This window comes from Mercurialis annua, linkage group LG6, assembly GCF_937616625.2.
Source record: "Mercurialis annua linkage group LG6, ddMerAnnu1.2, whole genome shotgun sequence".
Lineage (NCBI taxonomy): Eukaryota > Viridiplantae > Streptophyta > Magnoliopsida > Malpighiales > Euphorbiaceae > Mercurialis > Mercurialis annua.
In genome coordinates, this window is record NC_065575.1 from 10,032,458 (window position 1) to 10,048,978 (window position 16,521).

At 33.5% G+C, this 16,521-nt stretch overlaps 3 protein-coding genes across 3 annotated transcripts; 1 reads left to right on the forward strand and 2 right to left on the reverse strand.

Moving 5' to 3' along the window:
• Nucleotides 1-493: 493 nt before the first annotated feature.
• Nucleotides 494-3,360, reverse strand: LOC126685761 (single-stranded DNA-binding protein, mitochondrial). Its single transcript, XM_050379714.2, has 4 exons — nt 2,992-3,360; nt 2,632-2,858; nt 1,189-1,289; nt 494-882 (listed from the first exon to the last, which is right to left on the reverse strand). The coding sequence occupies exons 1-4, from the start codon at nt 3,256-3,258 to the stop codon at nt 803-805; spliced, it is 675 nt and encodes a 224-aa protein (XP_050235671.1). The 5' UTR covers nt 3,259-3,360; the 3' UTR covers nt 494-802.
• A 2,014-nt stretch (nt 3,361-5,374) lies between these two features.
• LOC126686713 (peptidyl-prolyl cis-trans isomerase CYP26-2, chloroplastic) lies at nt 5,375-7,021 on the forward strand. The gene is made up of 2 exons (XM_050380912.2): nt 5,375-6,397; nt 6,645-7,021. The coding sequence occupies exons 1-2, from the start codon at nt 5,514-5,516 to the stop codon at nt 6,745-6,747; spliced, it is 987 nt and encodes a 328-aa protein (XP_050236869.1). The 5' UTR covers nt 5,375-5,513; the 3' UTR covers nt 6,748-7,021.
• On the reverse strand, nt 6,818-11,654 carry LOC126686712 (uncharacterized). The gene is made up of 7 exons (XM_050380911.2): nt 11,438-11,654; nt 11,068-11,299; nt 10,223-10,346; nt 9,774-10,114; nt 8,235-9,519; nt 7,493-7,683; nt 6,818-7,204 (listed from the first exon to the last, which is right to left on the reverse strand). The coding sequence occupies exons 1-7, from the start codon at nt 11,518-11,520 to the stop codon at nt 7,118-7,120; spliced, it is 2,343 nt and encodes a 780-aa protein (XP_050236868.1). The 5' UTR covers nt 11,521-11,654; the 3' UTR covers nt 6,818-7,117.
• Nucleotides 11,655-16,521: the final 4,867 nt, after the last annotated feature.

Here is a 16,521-nt window from a genome sequence, read left to right on the forward strand (position 1 = left end):
TAGCATAATATACATAATAATTTTTTAAAAATATAATGTATTTAACATAATATGATAAAATAAAAATTTTAAAATTGAAAAACAAACAATTAGATTGAAACGAAGAACAACATTTAGTTTCAGTTAGATGATATACAGCATTCAAAATAGCCTTATCCAATCAGACCAAATTTTGATGTACATTTAAATTGATTGGCATAAGTTTTTAGAGAATTATTCTAACATCCTTCACCGGCAAATATCGTTTCGATTTTAATAGATCAATCGTTTATTTTTGATTTGATATTTGATCTTTTGTAAGAGTTGATCTGCAGTGCATTTCGATATTCAATAATATATTCTACCTTTGATTAAAAAAACTAGTTCTAAGTTACCAATTACAGTGAGGCATTTTCCAAACAAACAAATTATAGTCAGTCAAACCAACAAAAGCCATTCATACTGAACTGAATAATCTAAAACAAGCAGCAACTAATTCACTAATTCATTTGAATAATGGGAAGATCACTATTTCTAGATTAATCCTTTCAATATTCTGAACCAACTTAAGCCCAGATTGACTGCTAATATACGAAGGATTCATACAAATTTCATTACTGTTGGTAATAAGTTGAACAACTATACTAAGTTATGTATCAAATCGCTCTCTGCTTCCATGTCATGTTGAATCACAAGGGCTTGTAAACACATTTGCAAATTGTTTCTGCCTAAAATTATCACCAAAGCAAATGCCAGAAATAATTACAAATGTGAGAGTTGCTTGTGTTAAAAACCAACCTTCCATCAAATCTAGCTATTCCCCCTAGTAGTACCCAACACCTTTCAGTTCTACGGTATTTGCTTGCTGCTCATCACCGCCTTTTCCAAGAAACACTATCCGACCTGGAAAGTCCACATAACAAATTCAACATAGCACTTCATTTTTACTATCCAGCCAAAATTTCAAAGCAATTTCCTTAGGTCTTGTAACAATCAGAAGACCTGCGGGTCAGAGTAATAATCCTAGTAGAACTTGATTTGATCTTATGTTCTTATTATTAAACCAATGTATCTTCATCATTAAAGCATAAAAAAAGGGTAAGACTGTTGAAGTCCTAATTTCTCCAGGTAAATTTGTAACAAAAAGAAAGTAAAAAGCTCGCTCAAATATGGCTAGAAACAGAGAAAGAATGAAGGTAATAAATATACCATTTTGACGAATAGCAACCTCTCTTATGCGCCGTACAAGACCAGTTAAAGGATCAGTGAAGACCTTGGTCTCCAGATTCCCCTCAACATACATAATTGATCTGCAAAAATCTGAAAATTAAACCGTTGCTGTTGGAATCAGGAGTCTATAAGGTCAGTAGCAATAATTAGCAGACTAACGCAGCCAAGAAGGCAAGAATGTCAATATCAGCAAGAAAAACAAATGAATTCCCTTCAGTAACCACATAAGAAAATTTCCAAATAATAGAACATTAGGTACTTAAAATAGTAAAGCAAAATGAGATGTAATGAAAGAGGGTTTTGGAAACAAAATTGAATTGCCATAAAATTGCAGCATAAAGAATTGCGAATTAGCACACAGAAAGCCAGTGCAAAGCTTGATTGTATCATTTTGGCCACAAGCGAAGTCCCATACAGCTCTACCATGAGATGCGTCACTTGCTAGTTTGAAGACACAAGAATGTAAATTATAGAAAACAAATACTATAATTATGAGTTGGACAAATTTGCAGCCCTGGTTAGAAAGGTGAATTGTTTTAAGATAGATGGAGGGAAAAAAGAAAAAGGCGGGCCTACACTAGCATGAAGAAAAGTTGTTCAAGACTTCAAGCTAATCTAGTGGCTTTGTATCTTTCCAAAGATGTAACCGAAAATCAATTGGAATGGAGACAGAGACTCCATTCAGCTTACCTCAATTAACATAGAAGTAAGGCTTCAATTAGTTGAGTTGAGTTGAAAACCTAAAGAAAATAATGCGAAGTTGGTTACTTCCATTTCAATTTGTTCTAAAGCTATCTATTATCCCTTGTTAGCATTTAAAGGTATGCTAACAAGCACTTCAGCTGCAATACATGGATGAGGGTTTCAGCTGTCTTTCAATACCTCAAAACGCAATGACAATCAGAACATTAGCTTCCACATAAAAGGTTGCCTTAAATTATAAACCGACTACAGACAATCAGACCATATATGCCAAGCACCTCAGAATGCTGAATCTATTTTTCCCAATATATTACCAAACAAACAGACTCAGAATTTTCAATGTTCCAGAACTCACACCATCATAAATGGCCAGAATTAAGTTTAGGCTGCATATCACATGTCTTCAAAGTTTCAATTTAGTATAGACTGAAGACAAAAAGACCAATGGACCGAACCACCAGTCAACGTAAGCAACCAAGTACACACGATACATATGCCCATCTATATGCTACAGCATTAACCGATTACAATATGAATCATAAAAAAGACGCACCCCATTATTGCAAAAGATCAACACACATCTTCATAAACCTTTAACTATCTACATGATAATCTACAAGCTTAACCTTAATGATTCTTTGTCATCCTAACATACAAATAGTTTACAACATTGGGTTTACGTGTTTGCCACATAATATCTATTTGGATCAAAAAGCTTACCCCGGAAAAACATTCTTCATAACAAGACTCCCCAATCTTTCAGGATAAACCGAAATCCGATGCCACTGAATAGCACACCGATTTGCATACTCCCTAGGCTCCTCATTCTGAAACGGCCTCCGGTTATTGCGAACTCCACCGGTTCCTAGTGAGAACATTGTAATAACCCTCCCACCCTTCAACTTCTTCTGCAATGGACACTGTCCAACCGGCCCAACCAATATTGCCTACAAAACACACAAACACAGACACACAAAACCAGAACCCAGAAATTAAAACCCTAAAAAAAGGTAAAAACAATCACTAAACTTGCGATCTTCTTATTATTTAAATTAAGTTCAAAATTAACAAAATTAGAACCTTATAAACGCCCACGTCGAGGCCCTTTTCTAGTGGCTGTTGATAGACCTCTCGACGCTGACCTGAATCCGGCGATGATGTGGAAGACGGCGATTGAGGGGTTGAGTTTGGGACCGAGTCAGTTTCGGAGTTCTGATGAGTGGGATCGTCCGAGTCATTATGTTCTTCGCGAGAGGAGAGATTGCCGGTGCAAAATAGTTTTGGAAATTGGGAGAATTTGGTGTTAGATAGAAATGAATGAGAGAGTCTGCGAGAAATATTAGCCATTAAAATTTGGTAGTTTGATGTTCTTCTGGGGTTTTAGGCCTTAAACCCTACACTCACTCACCACTCAAACTAAATGAAATGGCACAGTTACAGATTGCTGTTAAAATAACTATATTTAACATTTCACTCATACTACTACTTCAAAAATAAAATCAAATTCCTAATTTTAAAATTTTAAAATAAATATTATGGCTCATTTTATGCCCTCAGCTGATTGGTTAAAGATACACATGAAGGCTTGGCCATTGGGTATGAGGTTGGGGTTCGACTAGGGGTGAGCATCGGTCGGTTCGGTTCGGTTCGGTGGGAAAATTTTCGATTTTTTCGGTTTTCGGTTTGGAAATTTCCCAAACCGAACCGAACCGAACTTTTAGTTTGGAAGTAAAAAAACCGAACCGAATTAAACCGAAATATTTCGGTTCGGTTCGGTTCGGTTAAAACCGAATTTAATTATTTTTTTAATTTTTTTAATTTTTTTATTAAAATTTATTCAAATATTAAATAATTAGAGTCTAATATACTTTCATATATGTTTAAATAACAATTATTAATTCATATATCAACAATAATAAAGATATAAATACAAAAAACATATAAATATAAGTATATATGTATATTATTTTTAAAAAAGTTATATATTTTATATTAAACTTCGGTTCATTCGGTTTTTTCGGTTTTTCGGTTTTCAAAACACCCAAACCGAACCGAACACCGAACTCCGAACTTTAGCTAAAGTAGGAACCGAACCAAACCGTTTTCACCGAAAAACCAAACCAAACAACAAACTTTGGTTCGGTTCGGTTCGGTTTTTCGGTCTGGTTCGGTTCTTGCTCAGCCCTAGGTTCGACCACCGACTCTCTCATATTATATTGTCTGTTTAAAAAATGGCTACTAATGATAATTAATACCTGTTCATTCCATTAACAATTAGAGTAGGTCTATCTTTGATATAAAAAATGGTAAAAGATAATTTCTCATTTAGTATAGCTGATGGGTTATCAAACCTCTCGCAAAAGAAAAAAGTTTAATTACTTAAAACAAAACTCACCTTAAACTTTTTTCGTTTATACCGTGATCTTAAAAAAAAATATTTGTATCCAATTTTGTGTTTTTATATTTCATCCCTATCCAAAAGTACTAAAATTACCTCTTTTCATTTAAAAAAAGTATAAAATAATCCTTCAATTTATATTTATATGCTAATTAAATGTTGATGTTATTAATTGTACAAAAATACCTTCAAATATATCCTAATAATTAAGTAATTTTTTTAAAAATAAAATAAATTTTAAAAAAATCTTCCCGGAACCTACCGAGGAGCCGCCACTGCTCCTTCTCATTGGAAAAGGAGCGGCGGCTCCAGGGAGGTTTTTTTGAAATTAATAAAATTTAAATAAAATTTATTGTTATTTTTAATTTTTTGTGAAGTAATATTTTTATATTATTAATAACATCAACGTCTAATTAATATATAAATATAAATTGAAAGATTATATTAGTACTTTTGGGTATGGACGAAACATAAAAACCCAAAATAGGGTACAAATGGCTGTTTTACAGGATAAGAGTATAAACGAAAAAAATAAATTCAAGGTGGAGTTTTTTTAAATAATTAAGCCGCAAAAAAATATTATTTATTTATTTTAATTGGTATTAACGTGCGATGCAACGGACTTAAAGATTTGATAATAATACGTAAAGGATTCTCGATTTCGATTGCATCTAGCATGCTGTAGTTTAATGATCTGAAATTATGAATGTGCTGCATTTCAAAGGGAGAGAATGATTTTAACAAGTTCTACTGCAAATTTATATTATAGTTTAAGAAATGAAATTAGAACTAATTAAATAAATTACAATGAATGTATGACTGGAATGCATAATTAATGAACAGAGTAGAAGAATTACCAAGTGAAATTAAATATTTAGATCATCCTGGTTATGTTATCATCAATATATAAAAAATTAAAATAATGTATGATGAAGATAAAATTAAAATTGTTTAATAAATATTTTAAAAATATATTGTTACTAATAATATAACCAAAATGCTATAGAATTGTAAGCTAACAAAGAATATACTGCTCGTCTCAGTATTTTGTGGTGGGATGTCCCACCAAACATCTCAACTCTCCTATGGATGGATTTGCTATCTTTTTCTTATCCTCAAAACTCATAATGCCCTCAAAACCAAGAAGCATCAGAAAAACACAATGCTCTTACTTCACAAAACATACTAAAACTTGTACAAAGAAATGTTACCAGCACCCAAAATCCTCCAATCCTCCATTAACCTTCAATCTCCAACACCATTATCTCCACAAATCCAAAACATACCCGCTTCGCCACCTTCTCCTACCATCAAACATTTCTGCAAATTTTCTCGAAGAGAGCTCGCCATCGCTGGCAACTCTTCGTTACTTCTTCTGTTGAGCTCTCATGTTCTAGAACCACTCAATCAATCAAAAGCAAGGGCTGAAGAAAATCCACCAGATGCCACCGAAACTGATCGACAAGAAGAGAAGTCGAGTACTAGTTTAAATGCGAGCTGCAGCGATAAAGCTACAACGAAGAAAGCTTTTCTTGATATATCCGTCGATGGAAAACCTGTTGGCCGCATTGTCATTGGATTATATGGAGAGAGTACCCCAGCTGGAGCTGCTAGGTTCAGCAGTCTTGTAAGTGGGACTGCTGGTATTACCTACAGAAGAAAAGAGTTCGTTAAAATCATGCCGACTTATGTGCAGCACGGGGGTGTGAGATCATATGGTGTTGATGCGGAGCTTGCAAAGAGAACAGGAGGTAACTTGGGAGCTGAAACTCTTACAGATGAATGGGAGAGAGACAACGAATGTTCAGGCATCAAAAATTTGGCAGGAACAGTTAGCATAATTGTAAGAGATCCATTGAAACCGCCTCCTAAGTCGAAATTGGTAGCAAGGAACGGAAAACTAGCAATTGATCAAGAAGAGGTAGGAACTGACCCGAATGGTACAGAGTTTGTAATCACCACGAAAGATTCTCCAGAGCTGGATGCCTCAAATCTGGTTATTGGAAGAGTACTGGAAGGAATGGAGGTTGCAGAGATGATTGGACAAGTAAAGACGGTACGAGATAATACCAGTTCCCCTTATTTCAGGTGAGAGTTTCAAAATTCCGGCACTGGCAGTTCTAGCAGAACATTGCACTTGCTGTTAATAAAATAGCCAGAAGAATAACATTAGTCAATAACTATTTTGGAAAATTACTACAAATGTTCAAACCTATCAATTAGATTTATCTTTCCTAAGAATTTCTTATATACAGTAATGCTTAACTGGTTAAATAAAGATTGTGTCGTTGCAAATAACTTAATAAAAATACAATTTTTTTTTTCTGGTGATCAGAGTAGCAAAGCTCGTTGGGGACAAAAGAGCTGTTGTTGCAGAAAGAGGGTTTAACAGACCGTACTCGAAGGTGGTTGTCACAAATTGCGGCTTGATGGAGTAACACCAGTTACCAGAGGCTGTTTCGTGCTCTTTTCTTCTTCAGTTTTCCCAGTGAACAGAGCACAAAATCATGCGACAGAACAAATTCATTTTATTGTTTTTTCTTTCAAAATTTCACAACACTCTGCAGTGTTCAAAACTGCAAGATTCGTAGTAGTAATTTTACAGAATAATTCACAAAGTATTTGGGCTGCAGTAGGGACGTTATAGTGCCTATCCTACAGTTACAACAGCTACTAGCATGGTTTCAATACATAATTTCTGATTTTACTGCATCTACCATGTACGAAAGGAAAGCACTCCAATTCAATATACAGTTTAGCCGTTTAGGTACATGTTGACTCCCTGTAAGATCCACTGCATCTGATGCTTCAGATAGATCCGGGAGTAGATTTCAATCTCTTTGATGAAGATGGCGACTGAAAAAGCTTTCTTACTGATGCAATAGGATCATCCACCTATTACATAACCGAAAATCAGCAACTTAGGGATGATAATAACTAAACAAAGAATAGTTGACCGTATAGATAATCATAACACTAATTAACATGTCATGGAATCTTAAAGACAGTTCTATACTATCACATGAACTGCTGATTAGTTTGGTGAAAAATATGATACAGAATGCTCTATATAGAATGCCCCGTGTGTGTATATGAATCCTCTAAATACATCCCATTGCCATCATAATTCCTCGCACCATTACTTCCTTAGTGCATCGCGAAAACAATGTAAATGTCTCATACCTTAAGTTTGGAGGTAGATGGAGAGGATTTTGTAGGAGTGGTGTCTTCTTTCTGACGAAACAGAGCAGATAGTGTTTGCTGCCATCCTGCTGCCCCACTGTTTGTTGATAGAATCCAGGGGCAAAAATGTCGGTGCTGCCTGATTGGATCAAACTCCATTGCTTTCTCTGATAATTGTTTGATGTCCTTTCCTAGAATGACAGACATGTTGTTGGCTTTAATTCTAATACGCACAACACATTCACATCACAATCAAGAAAATAAGAGCATATGATATCAACAGAAACTTCTGCAAATGCATGAAAAACATATTTTAACAGGACCAATTACAGATCAGAACTTCACCAAAATATTTGTTATGCCAGCAACAATGATGACCTTAGACAATTACGATTTTTGTGGGTATCCAGGTGCATGCACGGTGATCATATCTTATCTTCCAAAGAAAGATTTAGGTTCTCCAAAGGTTATCAGACTAATGACATCAATCAATTAAATCAAGGCTTGGCAACCTATGATAACCACAAATATTACAGCCAGCCTCCAGAAAATTTACTGGAAGAAGCAACTGAAACGTAAGTTTCACTAGCATTGTGAAATTATTTGGAATTGCCAAGAAAATGAGAATTTTTCTATCACTTCTGTTACTATTCAAGTCTACACCCAAAAAGAAAACCATTTTTCCAATTTAACCACTGATATCCATTAACATTTAAAGTACTGTCATAGTTAAGTCACCTACCATAGGCAGTAACTTCACTGTTCGCAGGATTCTGCACTCTGTCTTTGATGCCTTCCTGGCTGTTTGCTTGAGTAATTGACGTGTTCTGATTATTAGGAGTTTCACCATTTCTTGCATCTATCTTTTGAGTAATATCCTTTCCACATGTACTATTTACTGCTGGAACCTGTTGTTGATCACAATTCTCGGATGTAACCAGAACTAATGAGTTATGTTTATTATTCCCGTTTTCCGTGCTGACACTAGCACCTGGGTCAGAAACAGAAGACATTCTAAGTTGAGAACAGCCAAAACTTCCTATTGGTGAATCAAGGAAACCCCCACTTTGTAAATTATCAGGGAATATATTACTTTGACCAAAACCTTGTGCTAAATCTGGACTGCTCTTTGTTGGGGATTCAATGCTGGAATTTTGCATACCAATTTCAGAAATGTTTCCTTCTATGACAAAATCCATTCCTTCCAAGGATATGTAAATCTCAGACTCCTTTGCAGAACCTTTTTCATCACTTTCAAGACACAAGTAAGAGGATTGTTCACCATTTGCATAGCTATATTGTTCCTGACTCGGAGTTTTGCAAGTTGAAACTCCCACAGCCTCTGGCTGACAAACTTGTTCCACAAAACTGTCTTCTGCAATGCCCTTTTCCTCTGACTGATTCTTATTATGACATCCAGATAGAGGTTCTTGGTCATTAGACGTCTGATCTCTAAAATCAGAGTCATGATAAAGCCTGGCCCTCAAATTGCGGCCAATAAGAGGCAATGAAATTGTCGCTTTAAAGTTTTGTTTTGTTGGAGGAGGACCGCCAGCAATTGTCAAATTCAGACTGGAAGGTCTGTCTATGGTAGATAATGAGCTATTTGAGGCAGAAGTCACAACAGCTCCCCCGTCATCAACTTTGTTTTCGTTGCCTAAACCTTCTCCATCATTATGTTTACTATTTTCTTCTGTGCATCCGACCAGTCTAAACAACTCAGTAGGACGTGGAACTATAGAATAAGCCCATAACCCCACAATGGCTCCACAAAGCTTGCAGTCAAAAACAGTAGATTGGGGATCAGCTTGTAGTTCACTAAGAGCATGGCAGTTGTCAGTTGCCTCCACACTTTCATTTGCAGTACTAGAGCAGAAACTAATGCTTGTGTTTTGTCCAACAGGGATTATATTGGTCGAATCCAAAATGTCGACATCCTTAATTCCCTGCTTTTGACCATCCTTGCAGTCAACAACATAAGGTAGTGATCGCGGTTCCCAGCCACATAAACTTATGAGCTTTTGTGCCTGTAAATGGTTATAATTATTATTACTCCATTAAAAAAATCTACAGAAAGGAAAACTACAAAACTAACATCAACATATTTTTAAAAGACATATAGAGCAGTTACAATGATTAGCAGAAGTTTCATATTCTGAACAAGTTATGCCAGAAAAAATAACATTCTTTGTACATTGGAAGATCTATAATTAAAAACTGTTGGGAGAGTTGAAAATAAATGAGATGCAGTTTATAAGAGAACAGTCATCAAAAACTGAACCTGATAATATAAGTTAGCAGAATCAACTTCCAACTCATTTGCAAGGGGCTCTACTTGAGTTATCTGGGTAGATCCATTTCCAAAATCCAGTGTAGGTGGCTGTCTAAGAAATTCTTCCAGCTGTGCACTTCTCATGTATTCCACGGCTGAAGACGAAATCACAGGAAGGGCCAAAAGTTGCAGGATAGCAGAAAACCGTTCTTTGAATTTATCAACTAAAACTGGAGGTGGTGTAGGAGGAAATTCTGCTAATCTTTCATCACAGGCATTATCAATCCAAGGACAGTGCAATTTGTGTCCATTATCCAGCTTCAAGCTAAATACCAAGGCTGCCTTCTCAACTGAAAACACTAAAAAATAGTTCAGACTCGTTTTTCTTGATAAGGAAGTTCCACTAATTAAAAAAGTAATTTACAATGCCAGCTGTAGCAAAGAGTCGTAATCCATGCCTTGCTGCTGCGCCCAAGATGATGGAGTAGAGAAAAGAAGACGGGCTCCACATGCTTCACAGCCTATAATATCCGTATCCAAATTGATCCATCCTCTTCTAGCACAATTTACAGCACTCACCGCCTAATAATTACCCGAAAGTTAGAATCCATATTTTTCTATAGAATTGCCAACCCATCCCCACACCACACACAGAAAGTGGGTTGGCTATCTTTAGATTAAGAGCGGAATAAAACAGCCAATACATGAATAAAAGATGGAATAAAATGGAACCAACAAATTAAAATTTCTCCTATGTCAGGGGATAGATAAGGACTTCAGATGAGATATCAACCAACTTGAAAAGTTTATCATTAGATGAGAAAAAATATAGGAAAAATGAAGCTCAACTTTTAGTACAGAGAGGAGAAAGAAGCAAAAGCAAAAAATCAAACCCCAAGCAATTCCAAACTTCTATAGCATAAGAATTTAATAAAAATTAACAAGGAATATTGCTGCTTAAATGATTAACAACAATGTACTTTCTTTAGCGGGTTAAGAACATTGGTCAAGTCTACACAGGCGGTAAAAATATCAGGTTTCACATTTTTTAAATAATAAAAATTGTTATCTTAGAAAATTATTACAATAAGTTATGAATTTACACAATATTATGCATGAAACTCCAGGAGACGGCATGGCATCAGATATATCCTTCAATAAGCATATAACACATAACATAAACAAGAAAGATTATAAATACACATAGCCCCAGGTCCATTGCAAGGCTAAACAACAAATTAACAAATGCGATTCTTAATCTATAACAGAACACAAAACTATAAAAAGAACGACGATTACTGACCTTGGGCTTAGCAAACCAAGTCATGGACTTAAAAGTGGCAACTCTCCTCATAAGATCACCTCTATCCCAAGGTCTGCATAAGGGAGTATCAGTCGAATGCCGCCGCCCAGACTGCGCAACGGACAACACATCACGTCTATTAATAGGCTCCACTAATGCCAATGCAGTCTCTGGATTAGGTCTTTTTTTGCCCCTAGACGATGGTGACAATTCTCCACCTCCTTTGGATGAACTAATCCAAGCAAAACACAACAAATAATTAAACTAACTAACATAAACCCTAATTCAAAAGAATTAGAATATAATTAATTATGTGTTTGTTAATTAGCTTAGCAGTTAAACAGTGAACGAGAAGGAACGGAGAATAAACCTGGGGTGATTTGAAACGGAGTTTGGAGAACTGAAAAGCTTTGCCATGATGGATTGGAATTTCTTCTCTGGATCTTCTGCCATTGGTGTTGTTGGGACTGTGGGTGTTGTGCTATGTTCTGTTTATTTTTGGTGCGGAGGGTCGATGAATCTCGCAGCTGATTTTAGACGATGGAGTTGAAATGCGAGGGATTCTGCTTCTGAGTAAAAGATCTTTCCGGTCCTTCAACTTATGACTCGGGATAAAAATAATTCACTTTCGGTTATTTTATTTATTAAAGACCGTATTTTTTATTTTTAAATTAATTAAGAAACAACTTTTTGAAAAAATTGGGGAGGATGTCACTTGTGAGAGGAATCTGATTCATGACTCAATTGAAAATACATTTTTTTTAATAAAGATGGTAATTGACTCTTTCGAGTCTCAACTATTAGTTGCTAGTTACAGAGACGTAATTCGAACTCACAAACTCTTAATGCATTTAGAGGTGTTTTAGTCATTCAAGCATAGCTCAAATTGGCTTGAAACTACAATTGAGTCATTATAGGCCCTGTTTAGTTGTGGGAAATTGTCTGTTTTTCAGAAAATTACTCTAAAAAAACTGATAAACAGAATTTGGTGTTTAGTTGTATTATTTTCTAATTTAAAAAACTAAAAAAATTATTTTCACAATTTTTCATAGTATAACTAATGGTTGGAAAATACCAAAATGATGTTTTCCAACATTTTATTTATTAAAAAGAACTTTTAGAAAAAACAATTTTCTAATTGATATTATTATCTAACAAGTTCAAAAAACACAAAAAAAAAATAACAACGAGAAACACTATTTATTCAATCACTTGCAAGTAAAAATGACTACAGTTTATAACTCTGCAGTTCACAATTCGAGAAACACTTGAACCGGCCCTAAATCGACCCTTGAATCGTTTCAGACCGTTCTAAAACCGTAAATTTTGGCTGCACCCGATTAAAAAAATTAAAAAAATATACTACATTAAAATAAATTTAATATAATCAATTAATTAAGTATATTAACCATAAATTATATAAACATATTTATAATTTAAAATATATATTTTTTTAAATATATCAACCAACATTTTGGGTTCTAAAAAGATATTGAACCGGTCTAAAATCTCTCAGTCCATTTCTGCTCCGGTTTTTAAACATAAATCCAACCATTTAATTTTCGAATTAATCAATACACATTCATCATGATAAAAAAATTGATTAGTGCATATTTTCTCTTCATATTTAAAAATATTTATTTTAAATTTAAAACTCGAATTTTAATATTTTCAGAGGTTATACAACATCTATGAAAAACAATCGTAAAAAGAAGTAGTATTGTTGTTTAATATTGGAAAATAGAAAATAAAAAAAATTAGATAAGCAAAAAAAATTTTGATTTTCTAGTTTTCTGTTTGAAGAATAAAAATTGAAATATAGAGAAAATGAAAAGAAAAATGAATTTAGAAAATAAAAAATAGAAAATATATTCTACAACTAAATAGGACCTATGGTTCTATATAATTTTATTTTTAGCTAATATAAAAAAAAAATTATCTCTAGTTGAATTTAAATAACTGCAAGTAAACTATTTAATTTTTGTTTTGGCTTTTAAAAGGCTGAATTGAACATTTACTTTTCGGTTAATTGCAAATGCATACACGAACTTTACCCTAATTTGCAATTACAACATAAATTTTAAAACTTGGCAATGTCCGTAACCAACTTTCATTTTTTGGCAAATTGGTACACCAACCAATCATGCAACGACACAGGGCGGTATATTACAATGTTCACGTTTGTGTTTTTCGTGTTTGGTATATCAATTTGCCAAAAGTGTAAAGTTGGTTACTACCATTGCCAAGTTTTAAAATTTATGTTGTAATTGCAAATTAGGGTAAAGTTCGTGTATAAATTTGCAATTAACCCTTTTACTTTTTTATGTTTTGGTTCCTCTTTCATCGTGGTTCAGTTTGTTGAGATTTCTTGGGTTAATGACACTTTTATCTCTATTTTATTAATTATTTATGATTTTGGCCTCTATCTTTCCAATTTCCTGATTTTGTGCCTTACAACTCGCGGAACTGTTCCGCGATTTATGCAACTCGCGGAACAGTTCCGCGAATTATCCTATGTGGCTCCAAACTGGCCAGTCAGCAAGGAGCCACATGGATAAAGTAACTTGCGGAACACTTCCGCGAGTTATTTTATACATGTCCACATAGGACAAAAGTAACTCGCGGAAGTCTTCCGCGAGTTACTTTATCCAAGTGGCTCCTCACTGACTGAGCCACGTAGGACAACTCGCGGAAGTGTTCCGCAAGTTGCACAACTCGCGGAACTTTTCCGCAAGTTGCAAGACACAAAATAAGAAAATAGTGATTTTAGGGGTTAAAATGAGAAATAATTAACAAAAAGAAGACATAAATGTCATTATCCCAGATTTCTTTAATAGAAAATCTTAATTTTAGGAAAAAAAATTGAATTTATCTAATTATATTCTGTTTACTTTCGTACGATTTAATGCTTATGAGATTCAAATTAATTAAAGTTTTATTATTCATAAAAAAATTAATTTTTATTAGATAATAATTCTTAATTTTTATTTTTACATGTCTCGTCTTTTTATAACAAAAAGAGGTTGAATTGTAGAATTCAAATACAACTGAAGAGTTTATATCTCGTCTGTATATTTTCTTATTTTTTTATTTTTTTTTCAAAAATTGTTTTATATTATATTCATATTATTGTGAACACTTCTTTTTTGGACAACAAGAAAAGTGATAAAAAAACTGAATGTCTAATGATGACTTTCAAAAAAAATATTCAGACGACGAATTGATCCATTTTAAGAAATCTAAAAGACTAGTCGCGCATAACGGCAGATAAGAGATTAAATTGTAATTGTCGCGAATAACACTTAAAAATTCAAAGGGATTGCAGATGTAAGTCTGAAAAATCAAACTAATCCACCTTTAAAATGTAGGGCTAATTTGTTGGATTGTATAGTCTCTATAAAACTATATGCAAAAATTAAAACCCAATACTGTTAAAATCTATATAAATTATTAACTTGCATAACTCGTGAGTGATGTCTAACATAACATATATCATGACTATTCGAATAGAAATGAATAAAAAGGCATTCCGATAAACTAATGTTTATGATTAGCATACACTCAGATCCTTTCATTATAAGATCTCAATCTCAACTAGTGTCTCGGATAGTCAAATACTAAACTCTCGATCATATGTTCTCATCCTTTAATTTTAATTTTTGATTAAATAGGATTAATACTAAAAACTCTTTTTAGTATAGTAGAACCTTTATATACAAGTCATATTCTAATGACCATCAATTCATACATTAATAACAACTTGAGATAACATAAACTCTTATTTCCATTCATCCATAGTAATGAATCCTCTTCGGTTGATCTACAATTAATGAAACAAGGAGAAATTAGAGGGGAAAGGAGGCGTGGGATAGTGATTATTAAAAACAGACCGAGAACTTTCGTAAACTAAATTTAATAGGATTAGAAAGATTAAGAAGACGTTTAGAATGGTTCGCTATAACATCACATCTGTAAGGATGAAAATATTAAAAGCAACTAAATTTAACGGCATATCATACTTTATTTTCTCGGACAAATTCAAACAAGTTTTTTGTCTTTCAAAATATTCAAATAAATCTTAAGTAAATATTTAATTAAATATATAGTTAGCTAATTTTTATTAAAAATTAAATAAATTTTAAAACCGACAAGTTAACCGAATACGCCACTTCCCGCCTTTGGACCCGTCACCCCTCTCATATGCTGCCACCTCCGGATCAAAACCGTGTTCCATGGAAGACGAGATCTGTTCATCTTCCATGGGGAAGACGAGCCCAATGGCAGCGACGGGTTCAAGGGAGGCGGCGACGAGATTAGAATCATTTTATTTAATTAATTAATAGTAAATTTTTTAATATTTATTATTATTATTTTTATTTTGTGAAGAAGATGAGTTTTTGTGTAATTTATAATATCAAAGAATATTTAGAACTTTTGATAGATATGATGTATTTATTTTAAATATTATAAAAATAAAAAGAGTTCAATTTGATGTTTTAAGATGCAATTGAAAAACAAAAATAAAAAATAAGATAAAATTGACCGTTTTGAATGGTCGGAGTGCTATTTGAAAAAATTAAATGTCGCTAGTTTTTAAGACTATTAGCCTAAATTAGTATACACCATTAATTTTGTATTGAAGAATAAAGACTGATTAAATATGATAAGTAATTTTTATTATAAGAGGATCTTGATCTAATAAAATTTAGGTATAACACCTTAATTTTTTTTTGGGTGAGATCAATTTTAAATAAAATTTTTAATTTGTTTTTTTATAATTACCAAAACTTTTAAAAATTACGTTTTAATTTTAGCTAATTATTTTTTAAATACCAAGTTTTTTATAATATTTTTATTTCTAGCCAAAAAAAATCTTTTTCATTTTAAAAAACTTATCAAAATTAAAATGTAAACTATGAAACGATTATAATTGGGTTTAATCCATCTTTTTCAAGAATTACTTGAGCTTGGTGAGAGGTGATGTAGTTAGAACTTGTAGGGAGTTCTTTGGGTCTGGATGCTTAAGAGAAGGCATGAATGATACCGTGATTGTTTTAATATCTAAAAAAAATTGTCGGAGTCGGTAACAGATTTGAGGCATAATCTCACTTTATAACGTGGTGTATAACATTATCTCAAAAGTCTTGGCTAATCGGATGAAGAAGTTGATAATGTTAGTCATTTTTCTAGAACCATAGCGCTTTTGTGGAAAATACTCATTACAAATAAGTTTCTCATTGCCTACGAGATTAAACACTACCTAAGGTGAAAGCGGAGAAGTAAAAATGCCATGTCGGCTTTAAAGATAGACATGAGCAAGGCTTACGATACTGTGAGGTGGAGTTTTGTAAAGCATATGATGCTTATTTAGGGTGTAATAGTCGATGGGTGAATTTTATTTTGGAATGTATCTCATCGGTAAGATATACGAGTGTAGGCGATTGCTTCGATATG

What these genes read in the sequence shown, in the direction of transcription:
- LOC126686713 (XM_050380912.2), top strand. Translation starts at nt 5,514, where the DNA reads ATGTTACCAGCACCCAAAATCCTCCAATCCTCCATTAACCTTCAATCT. An exon ending in ACCAGTTCCCCTTATTTCAG is followed by an intron (nt 6,398 to 6,644) that starts GTGAGAGTTTCA and finishes TCTGGTGATCAG; the next exon opens with AGTAGCAAAGCTCGTTGGGG.
- LOC126685761 (XM_050379714.2), bottom strand. Translation starts at nt 3,258, where the DNA reads ATGGCTAATATTTCTCGCAGACTCTCTCATTCATTTCTATCTAACACC. An exon ending in TCGACGTGGGCGTTTATAAG is followed by an intron (nt 2,859 to 2,991) that starts GTTCTAATTTTG and finishes TGTGTTTTGTAG; the next exon opens with GCAATATTGGTTGGGCCGGT. An exon ending in ATGAAGAATGTTTTTCCGGG is followed by an intron (nt 1,290 to 2,631) that starts GTAAGCTTTTTG and finishes AGATTTTTGCAG; the next exon opens with ATCAATTATGTATGTTGAGG.
- LOC126686712 (XM_050380911.2), bottom strand. Translation starts at nt 11,520, where the DNA reads ATGGCAGAAGATCCAGAGAAGAAATTCCAATCCATCATGGCAAAGCTT. An exon ending in TCCGTTTCAAATCACCCCAG is followed by an intron (nt 11,300 to 11,437) that starts GTTTATTCTCCG and finishes TGCTTGGATTAG; the next exon opens with TTCATCCAAAGGAGGTGGAG. An exon ending in CATCTACCTCCAAACTTAAG is followed by an intron (nt 7,205 to 7,492) that starts GTATGAGACATT and finishes GTTATGTAATAG; the next exon opens with GTGGATGATCCTATTGCATC.